The 16,715-nt window shown below is 49.2% G+C and overlaps 1 protein-coding gene across 2 annotated transcripts in view; it reads left to right on the forward strand.

The window, feature by feature from the left end:
* Window positions 1–2,097: 2,097 nt before the first annotated feature.
* SWAP70 (switching B cell complex subunit SWAP70) overlaps window positions 2,098–16,715 on the forward strand; it is a 122,476-nt gene continuing 107,858 nt past the window's right edge. The window contains exon 1 of one of the 2 annotated variants that reach the window (XM_077286651.1): window positions 2,098–2,289. In XM_077286651.1, the coding sequence (XP_077142766.1) occupies window positions 2,113–2,289 (177 nt within the window). In that variant the 5' untranslated portion in view covers window positions 2,098–2,112. Of the gene's footprint in view, window positions 2,290–9,503; window positions 9,696–16,715 lie in introns of those variants that run through there. The other variant, XM_077286652.1, reaches the window with a different exon arrangement.

Consider the following 16,715-nt stretch of genomic DNA (forward strand, 5'->3'; position numbering starts at 1 on the left):
ACAAAAAAACGCTGCGGAACCGCACAAAAAAACGCAGGTGCGTTTTCTGCCAGGAGAGACAGAATCCGCACCAGAAATTCCTAAGCCGAATCCGCAACGTGTGCACATAGCCTAAGGCTATGTGCACACGTAGGAAATGTGGTGCAGAATTTTCTGCACGTGCAGAAACGCTGCAGAACTGCACAAAAGAAGCGACATGCACTTCTTTGAAATCTGCAGCGTTTCTGCGCAGATTTTTCTGCACAGCTTTTTTTTTCACATTGATTTACATTGTACTGTAAATCACAGTGCAGTTCTGCAGCAGAAAAATCTGCAGCAGTTCTGCACCAATTCTGCACTAAATCTGCATCGTGTGCTCATATACAGTCTTTTATTTGAAATCAAAACAAAACACAGTTTTCCATTTTTATGTAAAAATAACAAACACAGTTATACTCACCTAACGCCAATTCCACCAAATCCCTCGTCTCCTGTAATAAACAAAAAATAAAAAACAACAATATCTCTCACCTGTCCGTCCTTCTGTCCCACGTCGTAATCTATGTCTGGGGATAGTTTTCAACCTGGATGGCGCCAAGATGCGACCGTGCAGGCTGAGAACCACTGGTGAATGAGCTTCAGCGTCAGTGACCGGCGGTGACGACATCGAGGTTACTGCTGGTGTGACAGAACGACGGACAGGTGAGGGATATTGTTATTTATTTTGTTTTATTACAGGAGGCGAGGGATTCAGTGGAATGGGGGCGTTAGGTGAATATAACGGTGTTTGTTATTTTTAAATAAAAATGGAAAACTGTGTTTTGTTTTATTTCTAATAAAAGACTTTATTCTGGCTGTGTCTTTATTTACATATAACTATAGGATTAGTATTTGATAGGTGTCTTATAGACGCCTCTCCATTACTAAGCTGTGGGCTTGATGTCACCTGACAATACAAAGGGCTGCTATTTTTATACTGGGGGGCAATATCTATGACCCCTTACCAGTCTGAGAATACCAACCTCTAGCTGTCTGCTTTACCTTGTCTAGTTGTCAAAAATGGGGGGGGGGGGGACCCATGCCAAGTTTTTTTTTTTCATTTACATATTTAAATAATTAAAGGGAACCTGTCACCACGTTTTTGGAAGATGGGATAAAAATAGCGTTAAATAGGGGCAGAGGTGGGCGTTACATTAGTGTGTGTGTTATGCGTTTATTACCCACCTAAGTTGCCGAAATAACTTTGCAAAGTCTCCGTTTTCGCCTGTCAATCAGGCTGGTCAGGTCACATGGGCGTGGTGTCTTCACCCAGATTTGGCGTAGTTTTCCGTTGGTGGCGTAGTGGTGTGCGCATGCCCAAAGTCCGGAATCCTCTTCCAGGGGATTTAAAATAGCGCGGTGTTCGTTATTGCATTGGTGATCGGTGGGCGCGGCCATCTTCCTTTGGCCGCGCGTGCGCAGAAGCGGCGCTCTGCTGGCCGCGGCTTCAGGAAAATGGCCGCGGGATGCCGCGCGTGCGCAGATGGATATCGCGGCGGCCATTTTCCTGAAGCCGCGGCCAGCAGAGCGCCGCTTCTGCGCACGCGCGGCCAAAGGAAGATGGCCGCGCCCACCGATCACCAATGCAATAACGAACACCGCGCTATTTTAAATCCCCTGGAAGAGGATTCCGGACTTTGGGCATGCGCACACCACTACGCCACCAACGGAAAACTACGCCAAATCTGGGGGAAGACAACGCCCATGCGACCTGACCAGCCTGATTGACAGGCGAAAACGGAGACTTTGCAAAGTTATTTCGGCAACTTAGGTGGGTAATAAACGCATAACACACACACTAATGTAACGCCCACCTCTGCCCCTATTTAACGCTATTTTTATCCCATCTTCCAAAAACGTGGTGACAGGTTCCCTTTAAAAACCTTGGATACCCCTCTATTCTTGATAACCAGGCTTGTTAATGCTGACAACTGAGGGTTGCAGCCCACAGCTGTCAGTTTTGCCTGGCTGGTTATCAAAAATACAAGTGAACCCACACCTGATTTTTTTTTTTACTTATTTATAGCGCAGGAGGCGAGTGAATACTCCCATCAGCCACCTGCTCTCACTGTTATTAGCAGCAGGTGTAGGCTGATGGGAGTAGTAGTTCCATCAGTCGCTGGCTGTGGTCAGTGTAATCAGTTGAATATAACTCATCATTCTCCCCTGTTAGCGCTGATCGCTGTCAGAGCAGGAGAGAATGATGAGAACAGTCTAAAGAACCCGACGCCGGGGAACAGCGCTTACTGTACTACTGCTTCTCAAGCGCTGGTATGTGTTACTGATGTGGCACACGTGTGCAGCAAATATTACACACAGACACCGATATCTCCAGCATCGGAAATATCAGGATGTGTGAAACCGGCATCATGGAAATTCATCTCTTGTCTCATCAGAAATGGAAACTGCTGTTCTCCACACTACCCATGCTTTACTGCAGCTCTGCTTGATTCAGGTGCCACACATTCATATGTTTATGCTTTAATGGAGATTAGAATACATCAGCAGAGGGATGTACTATGAGGTTCTGCAGCAGCTGAGGTGTGCATTATGAGGTTCTGCATAATAACCTAATTTCATTCTTATCATTCTTTTTGCTGTCATTCCGTCGATTGCCATACAATAGTTCTTCTCTAGGGCGTAATTTATGCCGGTGTTGCGTAGTTACAATTTTGCGCACGCGCACTCCGGCTTCTAACATTCGTTCTGCTGGTGTTGCGTAGTTATAATTTGCGCACGTGCACTCCGGCGTCGAACATTAGTACACTCACCACCGGCTTCGGCATTGGGGGTGCGCATGCGTGAATCAGAGGCAGTCCCTGATTTCCGTCTCTGCGCACTGAGTGAGGCGAAGCGCTTGTCGCTCGCTTCACAAGCGCGGAAGACCGGAAATCATATGTTCCATCTGGGAGCCTTATGACGGACGCATGCGCCGAAACCAGCCCAATTAGGCTGACGCCGGTCTCACCTGTATTACACCATATATAAGGATGGATTAAGTAGCGATAGACACATATGCCCCATATCTGAGGAAGCCAGTCAGGCGAAACGGCGCTGTCAAGGGGTGCTGTGGACAGTGCTTATCGGGACAGCTGATCATGTAAGTTTATGGTAACTTCACTTTACATGCCAGTTCTTTAATGAAGCTTTGCGGGATGGGTGATTGCATGTATATATATAGCACTATACTGAGGGTGTTTTTTTTACCCCATTCTATCAAGCACTATGCACTTTTTTGCTATATAATGGCCCAGCAATGCATATACTTGAACAGGCAGTTTATGTGTTAAACATGAATTTTGTAAAATTTATTGACTGTTTATAAACTGAGTTTTTGTACTAAATTGATTGGTCATTTAGAGCTGTATTAAATAGGCTTTACCCGATATAGCTTACTTACTGTTCCCAACCATATGTACTGTGAATTTTACCCTTGTTTTTTGTAAGTTTGTGGTTTTTAATAATATTTATTTATTAAAGATGGTTTTAAATTTGAAAATTTAAATGTAGTCCACACCTTTTCTTTCCGGATTATATTCTGGGGATTGTGGGTTTTTGAAGCATGATTTTGAGGTGTGTTAATTATTTTGGGACCTTTGATAAATTTAGAGCAGCTGAGGTGTGTAGTATGAGGTTCTGCAGCAGCTGACGTGTGTAGTATGAAGCTCTACAGCAGCTGAGGAGTGTACTGAGGTTCTGCAGCAGCTGAGGAGTACTATGAGGTTCTGCAGAAGCTGAGGTGTGTACTATGAGGTTCTGCAGAAGCTGAGGGGTGTACTATGAGGTTCTGCGGCAGCTGCGGAGTGTACTATGAGGCTCTGCGGCAGCTGTGGAGTGTATTATGAGGTTCTGCGGCAGCTGAGGTGTATTATGAGGTTCTGCAGCAGCTGAGGTGTATTATGAGGTTCTGAAGCAGCTGAGGTGTATGCTATGAGGTTTTGCAGCAGCTGAGGTTTAAACTATGAGGCTCTGCGGCAGCTGAGGAGTGTACTATGAGGTTCTGCAGCAGCTGAGGAGTGTAGTATGAGGTTCTGCAGCAGCTGAGGTGTATACTATGAGGTTCTGCGGCAGCTGAGGAGTGTAGTATGAGGTTCTGCAGCAGCTGAGGTGTATTATGAGGTTCTGCAGCAGCTGAGGTGAATACTATGAGCTTCTGCGGCAGCTGAGGAGTGTACTATGAGGTTCTGCAGCAGTTGAGGAGTGTATTATGAGGTTCTGCAGCAGCTTAGGAGTGTAGTATGAGGTTCTACAGCAGCTGAGGTGTATACTATGAGGCTCTGAAGCAGCTGAGGTGTATACTGAGGATCTGCAGCAGCTGAGGAGTGTATTACGAGGTTCTGCAGCAGCTGAGGTGAATGCTATGTGGTTTTGCAGCAGCTGAGATGTATACTATGAGGTTCTGCAGCAGCTGAGGAGTGTAGTATGAGGTTCTCAAGCAGCTGAGGAGTGTAGTATGAGGTTCTCAAGCAGCTGAGGAGTGTATTATGAGGTTCGGGAGCAGCTGAGGTGTATACTATGAGGTTCTGCGGCAGCTGAGGAGTGTAGTATGAGGTTCTCAAGCAGCTGAGGAGTGTAGTATGAGGTTCTGCAGCAGCTGAGGTGTATACTATGAGGTTCTGCAGCAGCTGAGGTGTATACTATGAGTTTTTTTCGGCAGCTGAGGAGTGTAGTATGAGGTTCTGCAGCAGCTGAGGTGTATTATGAGGTTCTGCAGCAGCTGAGGTGTGTATTATCAGGTTCTGTAGCAGCTGAGGAGTGTGTACTATGAGATTCTGCAGGAGCTGAGGAGTGTGTACTATGAGGTTCTGCAGGAGCTGAGGAGTGTGTACTATGAGGTTCTGCAGGAGCTGAGGAGTGTGTACTATGAGGTTCTGCAGCAGCTGAGGTGTATTATGAGGTTCTGCAGCAGCTAAGGTGTGTAATATGAGGTTCTGCAGCAGCTGAGGAGTGTGTACTATGAGGTTCTGCAGGAGCTGAGGAGTGTGTACTATGAGGTTCTGCAGGAGCTGAGGAGTGTGTACTATGAGGTTCTGCAGGAGCTGAGGAGCGTGTACTATGCGGTTCTGCAGCAGCTTAGGAGTGTACTATGAGGTTCTGCAGCAGCTGAGCAGTGTACTATGAGGTTCTGCAGCAGCTGAGGTGTGTACTATGAGGTTCTGTAGCGGCTGAGGAGTGTGTACTATGAGGTTCTGCAGCAGCTGAGGAGTGTACTATGAGGTTCTACAGCAGCTGAGGAGTCTATTATGAGGTTCTGCAGCAGGTGAGGATTGTGTACTATGAGGTTCTGCAGCAGCTGAAGAGTGTGCACTATGAGCTTCTGCCGCAGCTGAGGTGTATACTATGAGGTTTTGCAGCATCTGAGGTGTATACTTTGAGGTTCTGCAGCAGCTGAGGAGTGTAGTATGAAGTTCTGCAGCAGCTGAGGTGTATAATATGAGGTTCTGCCGCAGCTGAGGAGTGTATTATGAGGTTCTGCAGCAGCTGAGGTGTACTATGAGGTTCTGCAGCAGCTGAAGAGCGTGTACTATGAGGTTCTGCAGCAGCTGAGGTGTATTATGAGGTTCTACAGCAGCCGATATGTGTACTATGAGGTTCTTCAGCAGCTGAGGAGTGTACTATGAGGTTCTGCAGCAGCTGAGGAGTGTGTACTATGAGGTTCTGCAGGAGCTGAGGAGTGTGCACTATGAGGTTCTGCAGCAGCTGAGGAGTGTGCACTATGAGGTTCTGCAGCAACTGAGGATTGTACTATGAGGTTCTGCAGCAGCTGAGGAGTGTACTAGGAGGTTCTGCAGCAGCTGAGGATTGTACTATGAGGTTCTGCAGCAGCTGAGGTGTGTACTATGAGGTTCTGTAGCGGCTGAGGAGTGTGTACTATGAGGTTCTGCAGCAGCTGAGGAGTGTACTATGAGGTTCTACAGCAGCTGTGGAGTCTATTATGAGGTTCTGCAGCAGGTGAGGATTGTGTACTATGAGGTTCTGCAGCAGCTGAGGAGTGTGCACTATGAGGTTCTGCCGCAGCTGAGGTGTATACTATGAGGTTTTGCAGCATCTGAGGTGTATACTTTGAGGTTCTGCAGCAGCTGAGGAGTGTAGTATGAAGTTCTGCAGCAGCTGAGGTGTATAATATGAGGTTCTGCAGCAGCTGAGGTGTATAATATGAGGTTCTGCAGCAGCTGAGGTGTATTATGAGGTTCTGCAGCAACTGAGGTACATACTGAGGTTCTGAAGCAGCTGAAGAGTTTATTATGATATTCTGCAGAACCTGAGGTGTGTACTATGTGGTTCTGCAGCAGCTGAGGTGTATACTATGAGGTTCTGCAGCAGCTGAGGTGTGTACTATGAGGTACTGCAGCAGCTGAGGAGTGTGTACTATGAGGTTCTGCAGGAGCTGAGGAGTGTGCACTATGAGGTTCTGCAGCAGCTGAGGAGTGTATTATGAGGTTCTGTAGCAGCTGAGGAGTGTGCACTATGAGGTTCAGCAGCAGCTGAGGAGTGTGCACTATGAGGTTCTCCAGCAGCTGAGGAGTGTGCGCTATGAGGTTCTGCAGCAGCTGAGGAGTTTGCGCTATGAGGTTCTGCAGCAGCTGAGGAGTATACTATGAGGTTCTGCAGCAGCCGAGGAGTGTATTATGAGGTTCTGGGGCAGCTGAGGTGTATACTATGAGGTTCTGCGGCAGCTTAGGTGTATATTATGAGGTTCTGCAGCAACTGAAGTGTAGCATGAGGTTCTGCAGCAGCTTAGGTGTATATTATGAGGTTCTGCAGCAGCTGAGGTGTATACTTTGAGGTTCTGCAGCAGCTGAGGAGTGTATTATGAGGTTCTGCAGCAGGTGAGGATTGTGTACTATGAGGTTCTGCAGGAGCTGAGGAGTGTGCACTATGAGGTTCTCCAGGAGTTGAGGAGTGTGCACTGTGAGGTCATGCAGCATCTGAGGAGTGTATTATGAGGTTCTGTAGCAGCTGAGGAGTGTGTACTATGAGGTTCTGCAGCAGCTGAGGTGTGAACTATGAGGTTCTGCAGCAGCTGAGGAGTGTAGTATGAGGTTCTGCAGCAGCTGAGGTGTATACTATGAGGTTTTGCAGCAGCTGAGGTGTATACTTTGAGGTTCTGCAGCAGCTGAGGAGTGTAGTATGAAGTTCTGCAGCAGCTGAGGAGTGTATTATGAGGTTCTGCAGCAGCTGAGGAGTGTATTATGAGGCTCTGCAGCAGCTGAGGTGTATTATGAGGTTCTGCAGCAGCTGAGGTGTATTATGAGGTTTGTGCAGCAGCTGAGGTGTATTATCAGGTTCTGCAGCAGCTGAGGTGTATTATGAGGTTCTGCAGCAGCTGAGGTGTATTGTGAGCTTCTGCAGCAGCTGAGGTGTATTATGAGGTTCTGCAGCAGCTCAGGAGTGTATTATGAGGTTCTGCGGCAGCTGAGGTGTATACTATGAGGTTCTGCAGCAGCTGAGGTGCATACTGAGGTTCTGAAGCAGCTGAGGAGTTTATTATGATATTCTGCAGAACCTGAGGTGTGTACTGTGTGGTTCTGCAGCAGCTGAGGTGTATACTATGAGGTTCTGCAGCAGCTGAGGTGCATACTGAGGTTCTGAAGCAGCTGAGGAGTGTGTAGTATGAGGTTCTGCAGAAGCTGAGGAGTGTATTATGAGATTCTGCAGCAGCTGAGGTGTGTACTATGAGGTTCTGCAGCAGCTGAGGAGCGTGTACTATGAGGTACTGCAGCAGCTGTGGAGTGTGTACTATGAGGTTCTGCAGGACCTGAGGAGTGTGCATTATGAGGTTCTGCAGGAGCTGAGGAGTGTGCACTATGAGGTTCTGCAGCAACTGAGGTGTATTATGAGGTTCTGCAGCAGCTGAGGAGTGTAGCATGAGGTTCTGCAGCAGCTTAGGTGTATACTATGAGGTTCTGCAGCAGCTGAGGAGTGTATTATGAGGTTCTGCAGCAGGTGAGGATTGTGTACTATGAGGTTCTGCAGCAGCTGAGGTGTATGCTATGAGGTTCTTCAGCAGCTGAGGTGTATACTATGAGGTTCTGCAGCAGCTGAGGTGTATACTATGAGGTTCTGCCGCAGCTGAGGATTGTAGTATGAGGTTCTGCAGCAGCTGAGGTGTTTTATGAGGTTCTGCAGCAGCTGAGGTATTATGACGTTCTGCAGCAGCTGTAGTGTGTACTATGTGGTATTGCAGCAGCTGAGGAGTGTACTATGAGTTTCTGCAGCAGCTGAGGATTGTACTATGAGGCTCTGCAGCAGCTGAGGTGTATACTGTGAGGTTCTGCCGCAGCTGAGGAGTGTATTATGAGGTTCTGCAGCAGGTGAGGTGTATTATGAGGTTCTGCAGCAGCTGAGGTGTATTATGAGGTTCTGCAGCAGCTGAGGTGTATTATGAGCTTCTGCAGCAGCTGAGGTGTATTGTGAGCTTCTGCAGCAGCTGAGGAGTGTATTATGAGGTTCTGCGGCAGCTGAGGTGTATTATGAGGTACTGCAGCAGCTGAGGTGTGTACTATGAGTTTCTGCAGCAGCTGAGGAGTGTACCATGAGGTTCTGCAGCAGCTGAGGTGTATACTGAGGTTCTGAAGCAGCTGAGGAGTGTATTATGATATTCTGCAGCAGCTGAGGAGTGTGTAGTATGAGATTCTGCAGCAGCTGAGGAGTGTACTATGAGGTTCTGTAGCAGCTGAGGAGTGTGTACGATGAGGTTCTGCAGCAGCTGAGGTGTGTACTATGAGGTTCTGCAGCAGTTGAGGTGTGTGTACTATGAGGTTCTGCAGCAGCTGAAGAGTGTGCACTATGAGGTTCTGCAGCAGCTGAGGAGTGCACTATGAGGTTCTGCAGCAGCTGAGGTGTATACTGAGGTTCTGCAGCAGCTGAGCAGCGTGTACTATGAGGTTCTACGGCAGCTGAGTTGTGTACTATGAGGTTCTGCTTCAGCTGAGGTGTATACTATGAGGTTCTGCAGCAGCTGAGGTGTATTGTGAGCTTCTGCAGCAGCTGTGGTGTGTACTATGAGGTTCTGTAGCAGCTGAGGAGTGTGTACTATGAGGTTCTGCGGCAGCTGAGTAGTGTACTATGAGGTTCTGCAGCAGCTGAGGAGTGCATTATAAGGTTCTGCAGCAGCTGAGGTGTATTATGAGGTTCTGCAGCATCTGAGGTGTATACTTTGAGGTTCTGCAGCAGCTGAGGAGTGTACTATGAGGTTCTGCAGCAGCTGGGGTGTATACTGAGGTTCTGAAGCAGCTGAGGAGTGTGTACTATGTGGTTCTGCAGCAGCTGAGGTGTATACTATGAGGTTCTGCAGCAGCTGAGGTTTATACTATGAGGTTCTGCAGCAGCTGAGGTGTATACGATGAGGTTCTGCGGCAGCTGAGGAGTGTGTAGCAGCGGAGCTCCTGAGCCGTGCCGTCAGCCCAGCCGTTTGGGGAAGTGCGATCGGCTGTGATTGGCCGGGAGAGGAGGTCACATGACAGGGAGGAGAAGGAGCTGACAGTCGCAGGAAGCCCGGGCTGCACTCTCGGTTCGGCAGCGGAGCCGGAACTTTCTTCTCTTCTTTCTTCTTTTGTTCCTCCTCTTCTTCCTCCTCGATGGCGCAGAAGGAGGACTTGCTGAAGCCCATCTGGCACGCCTTCACCGCCCTGGACGTGGACAAGAGCGGGAAAGTGTCCAAGTCCCAGCTGAAGGTAAGGGGTTAACTCCTGCCGATGGTGACAGCACAAGTCCCAGCATGCAAGCCTAGACACCTGTGTGATTGCATCTGTCGGTGAACTACAACTCCCAACATCATACAGTGTATTCTATGCATATATCCGCCAGTAGAACCTACAACTCCGATCATCCTCTCCAAATAATTATTATTATTATTATTTATATAGCACCATTGATTCCATGGTGCTGTACATGAGAAGGGGTTACATCAAAATAATGTGGGTGGTCGTGCCCCCTGTGCTCTACAGCAATCCTCATCATTGACCCAAACCAGAACCTGACACTTTGTAACTACAACTCCCATCGTCTTCCCTTTCATTGCACATACTACAACCCCCAATATCCGCCTCCAGCTTGTCCTAGTCTCTGGGCCAAGAGACACAATAATGTTCCCGCTGTCGCTCACATTCATAGAATCTGGGGGGGCCGCGCGGACGGATGAGGCAAGGATTGTAACTTTTCGGACCATCCCCAGTCCACATAACTCTATACCTTTAGATTTGGAACTACAACTCCTTTTCTCCAAAACAAACCTGGAGTTGCTGTATCCCCTATAGCTGATGCACCGCTATGGGGGGACGGCAGGGGGCATCATGATAGGGGTGTACTGTCACCTTTTAAGGCTGATTTCTTTGGCAGAGTTACATTGTGTCAGCTCCCACAGAGGTCACTGCCCGGATATCGGGGCTCCTCGCCCCATGGCTGTCCCCCCATCCCCAAAACTAGAACTGATGATGACTATCCTCCCGCAGTAAATATCCCAGCATCCTCCGCCCATAGGGTCAGTGCCGCCTTTCGGGGAAGGGGAGACTTTCCTATGAAGATTTGGGTACGTTCGCATCTTGATCCTGACTCCTTAGTATCTGACCTGGTGCTGGGGACCCCTCCTAATCCTGCAATGTGGCCCGTTCCCAACATGCTGGGAGTTGTAGTTCTAGAGTTTGTCTGAGGGGGACGGTGGATTTCTTTCCTCCTGTGATTCAAGGAAGTAAAAGGCGAGAAAAGAACAACACAGAGATAATAATGAACCTCAAGGTTCCGCTCCGAGGCCATAGTCCGGGGCCACCTCCAGCTGCGGCTGTCAGGGAATGCTGGGAGTTGTAGTGTGACCACTAGTATTTCTGTATCTTAAGTGACGGTTATGGCCCCAATTCATCATTTGCCCCTTTCCTTTTTTGTGTTGGGTCATTTGTTGCACCAAATTCTGCAAAATGGTGCACGCGGTTCATGACTTGTGCGCAAAGTCAAAAATTGTCATTTTTTTCTGTCTTGAACTATTTTTGTGACTGTTTAGCACCAGTCATACGTGTGGGAAAATGTAAGGCTACGTTCACATTTTTGTTGTGCGCCGCAGCGTCGGCGCCGCAACGCACAACGCAAACAAAAACGCATGCACAACTCTGCGTTTTGCGCCGCATGCGTCCTTATTTTGATTGATTTTGGACGCAGCAAAAATGCAACTTGCTGCGTCCTCTGCGCCCGGACGCGTGCGCCGCAGTGACACATGCGGCGCAAAACGCAAGTGCGACGCATGTCCATGCGCCCCCATGTTAAATATAGGGGCGCATGACGCATGCTGCGGCGCCCGACGCTGCGGCGCAGACCGCAAATGTGAACGTAGACTTACAAACACTGGATTAGAGTGGGATTGCGCTAACTTTTCAGAATTTTTAAAGAGTCGCACATGAAGAATCAGATGAAAATATCTGGAATATTAAACTCCACTCACAAAGTGGAAACAAAGAAAAACCAGGCAGCAGATATAAAAGACTTCAAAAGGGACGCAAATAGGATAAGGAGCTGGGTATCAAAAAAGGTGCAAGAAACAGGCGCAAAGGCAGCAATGAATCAGGGACTGTGTCTCATATCTGCACATGGCCCCCTGTCACTGTATGGAACTTGGGTCAGAGGAAGAGGAGCGTTTGTGCGTGCCCCTGCGCTTTATCGGTTGTTGTGCAAGCCCTTGCGCTATAAGGCAGTTCACACTCATCCCTGCAGTATTTGAGTGTTCGTGCTTGTGCTATGTTGCAGGTCACACGCGCTTTCCCTGCACTATATATAGGTTGTCATGCGCTGCCCTGCTCTATATGTGTGGTCATGTCCGCCCCTGCACTATATGGGTTGTCGTGTGCTCCCCTGCGTAATATGGGTGGTCATGCCTGCCCCTGCATTATATGGGTTGTCATGCGCTCTCCTGTACTATATATGGGTTCTCGTGCGCTCCCCTGCGCTATATGGGTTCTCGTGCGCTCCCCTGCGCTATATGGGTTCTCGTGCGCTCCCCTGCGCTATATGGGTTCTCGTGCGCTCCCCTGCGCTATATGGGTTGACGTGCGCTCCCCTGCGCTATATGGGTTGTCATGTGCTCCCCTGCACTATATATGGGTTGTCGTGTGCTCCCCTGCGCTATATGGGTTGTCGTGTGCTCCCCTGCACTATATATGGGTTGTCGTGTGCTCCCCTGCACTATATATGGGTTGTCGTGTGCTCCCCTGCACTATATATGGGTTGTCGTGTGCTCCCCTGCACTATATATGGGTTGTCGTGTGCTCCCCTGCACTATATATGGGTTGTCGTGCGCTCCCCTGCACTATATATGGGTTGTCGTGCGCTCCCCTGCACTATATATGGGTTGTCGTGCGCTCCCCTGCACTATATATGGGTTGTCGTGCGCTCCCCTGCACTATATGGGTTTTCGTACGCTCATGGGTTGTCGTGCGCTCGCCGCACTATATGTGGGTCGTCGTGTGCTCTCCTGTACTATATATGGGTTGTCGTGCGCTCCCCTGCGCTATATGGGTTCTCGTGCGCTCCCCTGCGCTATATATGGGTTGTCGTGCGCTCCCCTGCACTATATATGGGTTGTCGTGCGCTCCCCTGCGCTATATGGGTTGACGTGTGCTCCCCTGCGCTATATGGGTTGTCATGTGCTCCCCTGCACTATATATGGGTTGTCGTGTGCTCCCCTGCACTATATATGGGTTGTCGTGTGCTCCCCTGCACTATATATGGGTTGTTGTGCGCTCCCCTGCACTATATATGGGTTGTCGTGCGCTCCCCTGCACTATATATGGGTTGTCGTGCGCTCCCCTGCACTATATGGGTTGTCGTACGCTCATGGGTTGTCGTGCGCTCGCCGCACTATATGTGGGTCGTCGTGTGCTCTCCTGCACTATATATGGGTTGTCGTGCGCTCCCCTGCACTATATGGGTTGTCGTGCGCTCCCCTGCACTATATGGGTTGTCGTGCGCTCCCCTGCACTATATAGGTTGTCGTGTGCTCCCCTGCGTAATATGGGTGGTCATGCCTGCCCCTGCATTATATGGGTTGTCATGCGCTCTCCTGTACTATATATGGGTTGTTGTGTGCTCCCCTGCGCTATATGGGTTGCCATGTGCTCCCCTGCACGATATGGGTTGTCGTGCGCTCCCCTGCACTATATGGGTTGTTGTGTGCTCCCCTGCGCTATATGGGTTGTCGTGCGCTCCCCTGCACGATATGGGTTGTCGTGCGCTCCCCTGCACTATATGGGTTGTCATGCGCTCCCCTGCACTATATGGGTTGTCGTGTGCTCCCCTGCGTAATATGGGTGGTCATGCCTGCCCCTGCATTATATGGGTTGTCATGCGCTCTCCTGTACTATATATGGGTTGTTGTGTGCTCCCCTGCACTATATGGGTTGTTGTGTGCTCCCCTGCACTATATGGGTTGTCGTGCGCTCCCCTGCACTATATGGGTTGTCGTGCGCTCCCCTGCACTATATGGGTTGTCGTGCGCTCCCCTGCACTATATGGGTTGTCGTGCGCTCCCCTGCACTATATGGGTTGTCGTGCGCTCCCCTGCACGATATGGGTTGTCGTGCGCTCCCCTGCACGATATGGGTTGTTGTGTGCTCCCCTGCACTATATGGGTTGTCGTGCGCTCCCCTGCACTATATGGGTTGTCGTGCGCTCCCCTGCACTATATGGGTTGTCGTGCGCTCCCCTGCACTATATGGGTTGTCGTGCGCTCCCCTGCACTATATGGGTTGTCGTGCGCTCCCCTGCACTATATGGGTTGTCGTGCGCTCCCCTGCACTATATGGGTTGTCGTGCGCTCCCCTGCACTATATGGGTTGTCGTGCGCTCCCCTGCACTATATGGGTTGTCGTGCGCTCCCCCGCACTATTGTGTGGTCGCTCGCGCCCCTGCATTATATAGGTGGGCACACACCCCTGCCCTGTGTCAGTTGTGCATCTCTGGTGCACATAGTCCATACAGAATGGCGCCCCCTGGAGTGTGGCACCTCATTTGTGCCATCAGTAGAATTTTGCGGCATGGTGACTTATGACTTCCAGTATTTCCGGTGTCACAAGATGATGAGGATTGTTTAAGGCTTATCTGTCACCTGCAGAGGAAGTTATGAAATCCGTAGCATTTAAAGGAACCGTACTGCTATTTTATTTACAGATTATGTCCTCTTTGGAAAACGAAAAAATGACCTATAAATCCCTGAATCCTCTGCAGTTCTCATCACTGGAGAAGCTGGGTGACCTAGTTATAGTGCGTCCTCAATGGGTGATCACCCAGCTTTCCTAGTGCCATGGTCATTAGTGGTTTCAGACTTGTCACATTGTAGCAAATGCTTTTTTTTTCCCCCTTGCGAGTTTGATTAACCTGGAAGATAGTTCTAGAGTTTCCATGGAGATGGTCATCCAGCTTTTCCAGTGTCGTGATTGTTAGATTTTTCTAGTTTGCACCATTATGGGTACATTACACAAGATCTATAATACAGGCCATGTTATATGCCAAGAGACTGGGAAGCTGGGTGGGATATAGAGCTTCCTCGGGGGTCCTCATTTAATATCCCATCCCTGATTGTCAGATGTTTCAAGTTTTGCTCCTATATGGGCACATCCATGCCTGTATAGACGGGCAGTACTGGGAAAGCTGGGTGATCTCAGGATGGCGCTTCCTCGGTATCCAGCTCTCTCTCTGTCGTGGTCATTAAATGTTTCTATCTTTGGACCGTAGTGGGTTCTGGGTATTGTAGGCCCCTGGGAAAGCTGGGTGATCTAGTTGTATAGATCTCCCATAGGGTGGTAACCCAGCTTTCTCAGGGTCGTGGGCAGCGGACAGATAATGGCAGTGGATGAGGTTGGAGGGCCGGCGGGTGCTGTGTGGAGTGATGAAGCATGGCGGAGCTCAGCAGAGTGGGATGAAGTGGATGAATTCCGAGAATCACCGGGACAGAAGGTATCGGGATGTCACCCCGGGCCGGACTGGCACAATAATGGCCCTGGTCACATCCATCCTCTGTCTGATGCCTCAACTGCCTGTATCCCTGCTGGAGTCCGCTGTATACAGTGTATCAGTTTGTAGCTTCTATCGCCATGGCAACTACTTTCAAACTCCATTTTTAGGTTATGCCACTTCTACCTCCAATTAGAGGGTGGAAATGATGCATTATGGGAGTGGGGCTGTTAGTTGGGGAGGGTGTAGGGATCGGTGAAGGATCACTGAGGGGGTATAAGGGTGAAGGTTTGCTCTAGGACCCCCCCCAGCTGGTTGGGCCCCTCGCCTCTCACTTTAGGATGTGATGCAGCAATTGCCCCCAGAACCCCTGGACGGTGTTTATTTAGTTATCACCTCTGTATCAGTCTGTCATTGTTAGTTTACTGTAAGCGATATCTGTAACTTGTATGTAACCCCTTCTCATGTACAGCACCATGGAATCAATGCTGCTATAGAAATAAATAATAATAAATATATTATTACCCACAAGATAATTAAACTCTGAGCAATAACTCCCCCTCCTCCACCCTGTGATCAGAGAGACCCCCATAAACAGCTTGGAGCGTGACAACTGGACCTGGCGGGGAGGCAGCAGCGCAGAATCCGTTTCCAGCCTCTACCTCCCGGGACTCGCGGTCCCTGTCCTGATATTGATACTTAATCTCCTCTATTATCTGTGACAATGGCGCGGTCAGCAAGGACCATGCATTATAAATACTCATCCGTCATCCGGGCAGCAAATACAGAATGGAACCGTGGGGGGCACAAACTTTTCCTGCCATCTCTCATGCTTTCTTTTGTAGTGTTACCGAGCAAATACCGGATGATTTCCCCACAACACAGGGGTTAGGAGGGCACCGACGCCTGCCTGGACCCCTATAGCTTAGTAATAGAAACATAATTACTGTCCCTTTAAGATAATCCTAATGTGCAGATTGTTTTCTAATTGTTTTGTGGCCGCGGTGTTGTATGTTTATGTAGTTTTATTATTTGGGCAGTGTGTGTTATTCTGTCATGTGCGCACTATGTGGCAGCATATAGTTACATGTTGTATGGCGCCTTGTTATATAAGGTCTGTATGGCGGTATTAGGCACGCACTTTGTGGATATCTATATATATATATAATTGTCTAAGGGGTTTTTCTGTCTGTCTGTCTGTCCTGGAAATCCCGCGTCTCTGATTGGTCGAGGCCACCAGGCCTCGACCAATCAGCGACGGGCACAGCATGGCGACAATGATGTCATAAAGGTTGCCTCGACCAATCAGCGACGGGCACAGTCTGCCGCGAATTCACCTCGACCAATCAGCGACGGGCACAGTCTGCCGCGAATTCACCTCGACCAATCAGCGACGGGCACAGTATCGACGTAGATGTCATAATGGTTGCCATGGCGACGATGTCATAAAGGTTGCCTCGACCAATCGGCGACGGGCACAGTCTGCCGCGAATTCGCATCAACCAATCAGCGACGGGCACAGTCTGCCGCGAATTCTGGAATCATCATTGTCCATATACTACGGGGACATGCATATTCTAGAATACCCGGTGCGTTAGAATCGGGCCACAATCTAGTGTGTGTGTGTGTGTGTGTGTGTGTGTGTGTGTATATGTGTGTGTGTGTGTGTGTATATATATATATATATATATACACCTTGTTGGCACTGGATTATCATAAATGTCCCTGTACACAGACGTGTAATGTCACCAAGATCCTCACAC

Source organism: Ranitomeya variabilis, chromosome 2 (assembly GCF_051348905.1).
Source record: "Ranitomeya variabilis isolate aRanVar5 chromosome 2, aRanVar5.hap1, whole genome shotgun sequence".
NCBI classification, from domain to species: domain Eukaryota; kingdom Metazoa; phylum Chordata; class Amphibia; order Anura; family Dendrobatidae; genus Ranitomeya; species Ranitomeya variabilis.